General features: G+C 42.0%; 1 protein-coding gene across 6 annotated transcripts in view; it reads right to left on the bottom strand.

Annotated features, from left to right (window-relative positions):
* Nucleotides 1-7,157, bottom strand: part of LOC122559210 (EGF-like repeat and discoidin I-like domain-containing protein 3) — a 204,045-nt gene extending 196,888 nt beyond the window's left edge. The window contains exons 1-2 of one of the 6 annotated variants that reach the window (XM_043708601.1): nt 7,088-7,157; nt 6,174-6,417 (exon numbers count right to left, since the gene is read on the bottom strand). In XM_043708601.1, the coding sequence (XP_043564536.1) occupies nt 6,174-6,243 (70 nt within the window). In that variant the 5' untranslated portion in view covers nt 6,244-6,417; nt 7,088-7,157. Of the gene's footprint in view, nt 1-5,192; nt 5,485-6,173; nt 6,418-6,593; nt 6,868-7,087 lie in introns of those variants that run through there. The other 5 variants (XM_043708603.1, XM_043708609.1, XM_043708595.1 and 2 more) reach the window with 5 other exon arrangements.
* Between the last annotated feature and the right edge of the window lie 735 nt (nt 7,158-7,892).

Raw genomic sequence — 7,892 nt, forward strand, 5'->3', positions numbered from 1 at the left:
TGCCAGCACAAAAAGCCAACACTGATATTTGTGAAGTATGCATGCTCACTTCTATCTATAGTGGTCTACATCCACAATCACAGCCATCTATTCCCTTCTCTTTGTATGCTTGTCAAGCTTCTCTTTAAATGCATCTCTACCATTTGCTTCAGCCACTCCCCTCTGGTGCAAATTACGACTTTTTGGAGCCTTTATAAGTGTGCCAAAATACCCTTCCTAATTGTCAGATTCACCTTAAAAAGTGACAAATGTTACATGGCAATGTATATTTTTAAGGCATCTTTAACTGAGTAAACCACAGCAAGGTATTTCATAGAAATCTTGAAAATTAATATTGTGCTACATCTGGAAATATTCGGACAGATAAACATAAACTTGGCCAAAGATGTAGGTTTTAGCAAGCATCTTACGGAGAGGTTTGGGGCAAAAAAGGTTTGGGAGGAAATTCTCAGTCTTCAGGCATTGGCAACTGGAGGCAAGGCCACCAGTGATGGAGTAATTAAAATCATGGTGTCAAAAGCTAGAATTAGATGATTGCCAATTTCTTGAAGGACTGTGGGACTCAAGACTGGCAGGGTTAATTCCATGGAAGAGTTTTTTAAACAAGCATGAGAATTTCACAATCACGATGTTGTCAAATTAGTTACAATGTTGGTGAGGGCAAGGTTGATGTACAAATAGAACCTGGTGCTGGGATGGGGAACTGTAATCACAGGCTCCTCCTATCCCTAACCTCCACTCCTGCTCTTGACTTGAGCGTAGTATTTCCTTTAGACCCACAGGCCCAGGTATGCCCACATTGTCCCAGGACTTGCCTTGTGTGCAAATTAGGATACAGACAGCAAAGGCTGGATGAATGCAAATGCAAGATGGAAAACTGGTGAGAACAACCATAGGATTTGAATTATTTCAAATGATTCTTATGATTCAATTGTAAACAGAGACATATTACTTTGGAATATTAAAACTTTTTTTAATAAAAAGACTCAGCCTCCCAGGAAGGCATTCAAATATAGCAGTCATAGAAGGATATGGGTATTCTTTAATCATGTTTTACACATTATTGATCCATGGGGTTTCAATGAAAAATAATGGAAAATGTGCGCCTGAAAAAGCACCTGAGAATGATGCATTTCACAATGTGTCCGTCCAGCTCTTTCAAATGATGAACTGCATGGTGGTCATTTAACAGACCAGGACAGACAATGTTATTTATAAAGTAAATGTAATGTGATGTCAATTATGGCAATCTTCCAGAAATCTTATGGGACAAACTATAGGAAATGAGAGTTCAATAATCAACAGTTTTGAAACCACATGTCAATTTTTAAAAATTACATTTGCTCTGGTGCAAGTATGATCCTTTAAAATGCTAAAAGTTAAATTGAAATGGAGATTTAATTTTCCTTTCACAAAAGAGGACCTTGAAAAGAAAGATGCATTTATTCTGCTTATTATTGCATCCTTAACCTATGCCTTACAATCAAAGGATTATTTTTAACATGCAGTTACTATTGTTATATAGCAGGCAGTTTGCAGACAAAGAACAAATAAATTACAGATCAGATAATCTCTCACTGCTGGTGGTTAAGAGAGTAATGTTGGTTAAGACATTGTCATTCCTCAGTTAATGCAACAGGACCTTTTACATGCAGAATAGACAGATGTAGCAATGATTGACATCCTTTCTATAATGCACTGTATCAGCTAGTCGATGTGATCAGAGTGACTAGAGCAACAATGTGGGTGAGGGCAAGGTTGACGTGACTAGTGCTTGAATCTACAGCCTTCTGACTCAACCATAACTGTCAACATATCTCAGATGTCTGAGTGACAATTTGGGTGCAACTTGAATACTGTTGCCAACAGGTTTTGCTCATTTGGTCCTTCTGCAGATGTCTCTAGTTTAGTAAAAGGTCTGAGCCGCAATTTTAAAAGTTTAGTTAATGGATGCTAGTACTTATACTGTAATGGACTGGGACATTTGAGCAATAATGTGCATGTACAAAGTAAAAGAATCTCAATTTCGTCAAATGAAATTGAAGAGAGATGGACATGCATTCAAACACTAGATCTTAAAAACTCACTTTATTTAGTTTAAACTTTGTGTTTTCAGTACTAGGAGAAAGTAGGACTGAAAATGCTGGAGAGTCAGTGTTGAAAAGTGTGATGCAGGAAAAGAACAGCAGGTCAGGCAGTATCCAAAACAGGAGAATCAATGTTTTGGGCATAAGCCCTTTGAAATGTCAACTCTCCATGTTCCTCAGAAGCTGCCTGTCCTGCTGAGCTTTTCCAGCGCCACACTTTGACACTGTTTACAGTACTGAACAAGTAACTCGGAACTCTATTTCAAATTACACCATATCAGCTGTGAGAACTGAATTAAATAAACCCAGTAATTTGTCAGATCACACCAGAAAAACAGGCAGGACAGCTGCTGAATTACTAAATAATCAAACTAGTTCATTCGTGAGTAATTCTTCAGGAAGATAACCCACCCCTATCCGTTTGGCTTCCACATGACTCCAGTCATACAACAAGTAGACAATACTGGCAATAACTTAGGTTTCATATCAGGAAAAGACTTAGATAAATTCAATCCAGTGGACTCTCCAGTTGCTCCTCACTCACATAGGCGTACTCTGGCCAATTTGGAAATTGTCCCACATACTAGACAAACAGCTTGATTTGGCTTTACCCTCAGAATTCTGTCCATCAGCCAACATCCTGGACTCTTCCACTACCATTACCTGGTTATGTCTTGTCCCACCAGCTGGACAGACAGCAGATGGTCAGCAGGACATATTGATATGCAGTCAAAAGAGGCTCCAGACTTCATGAAATTTCATGGTTTCAAGTTAAACATCTCGGAAACCGTTTGCTGATCATCACCAACTGGCTCCTTGCATCAGATGAGAAATATATTACTCTGTTTCAGGCAGCATTTTGAAGAATCAGAGAGAAGCAAAACCACAAACTGCATTCTCATTCTCTGAACACATTATGTTGATATACCGTAGCTGGCTGAGCCCTAAAGGATTTAGATGTCAGCAAGTTGAATTTTAAAAATGCTCCCTATTTTAAGCTTTACCAACACCATGCACCTGCTTTGTCACAGCTGTGATGAATTATCAGTAATTTGGTATTCCACATCTGGTAGGGCTACTTATAGCAATGGTAGTTTCCCTAACTCTGGACCAGAAGGCTTGATTTTAAGTCCCACCTGTTCCAGACGTCTGTAATAAACCACCTAAACAGGCCGATTCAAAATATCTGCTCCACAAATGGTGAATACAAGGCGTGATAAATTAGATTGGAGTTCAGTTTTGCCCTTATTCTCTATTATCCCCACTGATCCCAGAAGCAAGTCACAAAGACTTGATGGATCTTGGCTTGTATTCTAATATCAGCAATCTGTATCATTGGACTAAGCTAAGGGAAATTATAACTAGCAATCTATAAACATCGCCATTGTGGAGCTACATTACTTTTTCAAGGAATGTTAAATGTGCACATTTAAAAATGGCAAGTTATTTTGAAGTAAATGGATCCTTTATGGAATTTTTACCCAATATTCATGATATTGATAATTTATAGAGTGCATTGCAAAACCATTTCCAACTATGTTGCACATTTTCAATAACTTGGTAAATACCCACAAAAGTACCCATGACTGGTTCTGTAGCTTCTAGTTACATTTTGCAAATTGCCATGTGAGTGTACGTAGCATAATAATATTAGACAGTCTTATTTGTGCACTTCATCTCATTGGTATAAAGAATATTTTCTTCAGAAGGTCCCTTTCAAAGAAATTTGGCACAGTTAAGGTGTGAATCAGAAAGGGACTGCAACAGGGAGGAATTAAGTATTACCACGACAGAAAAGAAAACAGAATCGAGATTAAAAGAAGTCAGTCAGATATATTTTTTCGCGGTCGTAAAGATACAAAGGGAAGTAGGATCACAGAGGATTTGATATGAATCACCTGCTCTGTACAATGGATACGCCCTTATATTAACCGTTACGGGGCTTTGATATTTTTAATTACTATTTGAAGCCCTAAATTCTAAAATATATTTTCAAATCTACTCCATCAATAAGTAGCTTTAATGAAACAGCTAACTTTTTAAAAAAGACTGGTTTTGTTTTAGATGATTTTAATTACTCAATAAACACCTGATCCCTAAATTCAACACGACTAGTGCACTTCATCTTAATCATTTATCTTCTACAGAGGAGCTCTGATACCTTTTTATTTTAAACTTGACTGGGAAAAAGAAAGAGGGGAATTCGGTTAAAACCTGCCCAAAAATAAGTTCTAAAAACAAGCATGCATGCTGTGTAGGAACACAGGCGTACAGCGGCAGCGTGCGTTTTCAAGCAGCATTGTGATTAATCATTTACAAGGTGATAAAATATTCAGCTTGATGACAGGGCTATGGGTGTCGTTGTAATTCCGAAGATTTGACAGTCGACATTAAATTATTCGGATTTTATCGCGCCTCAAATCGTACTTCCACGAGAAAGCAAGTCATCAACAATAAAATCGGCTGAATCGGATCAGCGAAGAGGGTTCAGGGGAAATCGTTCGTTCTATCGTTTATGGAGTAAAGCGCATTTTATTTCAGTATCAGAGATTAAACAGTGGGGGACGTCAGGACGGAAAAGCCTCGCTGTTCAAAGGGGTGGCTTCAGTCGCCTTTGTGTCTACAGGGGGCATTCTGTTATCAGCCGGAGAAGCTGAGCAGGGCGAATCGATGCTGTCCCTTGCGCTTTGGGGATATTTTGTTCCTCTTGGTTTGAAGGAACATTTGGGGAAATAGCATCATGTTGCAGACGGCATGGGGAGTTGTTTCGATTCTGCTCGAGAGTAAACGCTAGGCATTCAGGTTGCGCCCTCTCGTTTCTCTCTCTCTCTCTGTGCCAGTCTCAGTCCGAGCCTGTGATGGGCTGGGGTCGCTCCGTGTTCCTACAGCCTTTCCCGAGGCTCTTGTGATGAACGGGGCGGAGTAGAGTGTGGAGCTAAGTGGACAGACCGTCTCACTGCTCCCACTGACGCAGTCCACATTTCTCTTAGCTTTGTCCTCCAAAGATAGAGAGATCAGCAAATAACCTCTGCGGGGCTCACTGAATCTTCCAGCAGACCGATTAAACAGTTGCAATTGTATTCGTTTAAAACAAAAGAGACTTACCTGGCCCAGACGGGACGAGTCTAAACAAAAATAAAATACCGGACCAAACCCTAATTTAATTGGGACCTAGCGAGTCCGGAGTTACAGACCGAAAATAAAAAGGGAGCGTGGTTAACAAAGGGCGGATAGGGGACAGGCTTAAAATGACACATTTCATTGAAGTTTCCCATCAGGATCCATCATGTTAGGGTGGATTGGAGGAGATCAGTTACAGTTTACAAAAGGAAAGGTTCATCTCCGCTTAGGGTTAGAGAAGCAACACACAGACACACAGGATCAGTGCTTGGGCAATGTCAACGTCCCGATCTGATCAGTACTTTGCTGGCGTCCCTTATTATCTCTCACGAATAGCTCATGTACCACTCCCCATTCGCAATATCTTCTCAACAAACAGCTGCGGCTTGTTCCCTACAAACAGTACCCAGTTCCCAAGCCGGGCGGAGGGAATAATCAGACATCACAAAATAAAGCGTACAAGGTACCACTTTCCCTTTCCCCCTTGCTTCTTTCCGGCCGGAGATTGAGAACAGAGGGGAAAACAAGGAAAGTGAGGCTTATTTTGGTCTCGGAATCTTTCACTCACAGGATGGAGAAGGGTTAAAACTTTCCCGGGGCCCAGCAATATCATACAAACTGCATATTTCGTGCGATCAGCGATAAATGACGTCCCGAGACGGTGAGGTTTAGACAACAGAAGACACACACACCTCTTCCCCTCTTAACCCTGTCCCAGAACAGCAGAAAGCCTCTAACATCGTTTTCCTTTTAAAATATCCAAACAGAAACCTTGAAAATGATGTTTGTGACGAACAGCGTGCACAAAAAGTGCTACCATCAGAAAGGTTTATCTTGGCAGTTTATTTTCACAGACTGTTTGCAGGAAGTCCTAAAATCGAAACAATCACAGGTAGAGGTACACAGAGACAGACGTTCAAACAGTTCCCTTTAGGCTGTGTTATTCAGGTGTGTGAATAAACTTACCTTGGGCGAGCTGGAGGATAGTCAGGCTGATGGACAGGATGAAAGTGGCAGAGAACTGAAATATTCTCATGTTGACTGCTCTCACTCTCCCCTCTCTTTTCTCTCAATACAGCTTCGTACCCAGGGTGTCGCCACCAGTCTCTAGATCAGCTGCTCACTCGGCTTTTGCTGGGTCAGTGTGCTCAGTCAACGGCTGCAGGGAATGTACTGAAAGACTGGGCACTTTCAATGACGCCGAATGATGCTGCGTGTCAGTGCAAGCAGGGAGAAAGAGAGAGAGAGAGCAGTGAGGAACAGCCTGAGATAGCGCTGCCTGATACCGTGTCTCCCCCCTCCCCCATATCAAAACACATCCAGACAGAGACAGCGCCGCTACTCCACGTGTTCCTCTTCGCCAACACCACCCTGGAAACGACTCACCTTCCTTCACACCCCACTCCTCGACACTGCTGTCATCTGCACCCTGCACCACTCCATTCTCTGCCCGCACCTCACTCAATACCCTCTGTGCCCTTCCAGTCTCCTCAATCATCTGCCGGCAGCCTGCTCATCCACTTCCCCACGCACTTTCTCACTTCTCTCCGTGTCTCTCCCTCGTCCGCTCTATCCTCCACTCTTCCCCCCCACCCCCGCACGCACTTTCATTTTAATAACCAGCAAATCGGTTTGATCCAGTCTTTAAGTCTATTTATTTAATGTCGCGACAGTTGCTCGACAATGCGTAATTCTTGCAGCTTGAACTGATTAGATTGATTTTGCAGTTCACCGATATTTAAATAGGCGTGTTGGAGTTGCAGATGTAAACTCGAAGCCTTGCAGATCTCAACAAATCTGGGCTAAATAAGAGTGCGCGAAGGACTTGTGCTGAAGGAGTGCTCTGAGTTGTCCGTGTTGTGATGGAACTGAAAGCTCACTCGTGCATTGTCGATGGTGTGATCTTATTTTATCATCACTGGTAGCATTTTCGCTGGGCGCTGCATCCGCTGTTACCGTGTAATCGCAGTCCGTTGTCATTTCGCCATGCAAGCTGTGCTCTATGTATCAAAACACGTTTAAAACGTAGCAATTCGCACCAGCACGTTGTTCAACTGCAACTCGTGAGAAAAGTTGTTCTGATCACCCATTAGTGGTAGGTGCGTTCACCTTGTTGGCAACAATGGGGACAGAATTCCAGCTCATTGTCAGAACCGGATGCTGAACTGAATCGTCGAAATGTTATGGTGCACAAGGAGACCCTTCGGCCCATCGTACCTGCACAGGCTTTTTTAAAAAAGCATCATGACCTAATGCCAACCTCTTTTTTTGCCTCTATACCCTTACACACTAATTTTATCCAAATAATCATCTGATGCCCTCTTGAAGGCAGAAATTGAACCTGCCTCCACCCCAGGCACTTTTCAGGTGGTCTGTGCTCCATTTTGAGTGGGGACTGATTCTTCCTATCAACACGATCCAGCCCACTCATGATGTTGAAGATCTCTGACAAGTTTCCTGTCAGCTTTCTCTCCAAGGAGAACAGACCTAGCTTCTTCAATCTGTCTTCCTAACTGAAGTTTTTTTTTATTCCTAAAACTATCCCTGCACTCTCTCCAATGTATTCACATCTTTCTGTTAGCGTGGCATCCACAACAATACCCAATATTCCAGCTGAGGCCTAACAAGTGTTTTATACAAGTTCAACATCACCTCCTTGCTCTTGTACTCTTTGCTTCTATTATT

This window comes from Chiloscyllium plagiosum, chromosome 2 (assembly GCF_004010195.1).
Source record: "Chiloscyllium plagiosum isolate BGI_BamShark_2017 chromosome 2, ASM401019v2, whole genome shotgun sequence".
In the NCBI taxonomy this organism is placed as follows: domain Eukaryota; kingdom Metazoa; phylum Chordata; class Chondrichthyes; order Orectolobiformes; family Hemiscylliidae; genus Chiloscyllium; species Chiloscyllium plagiosum.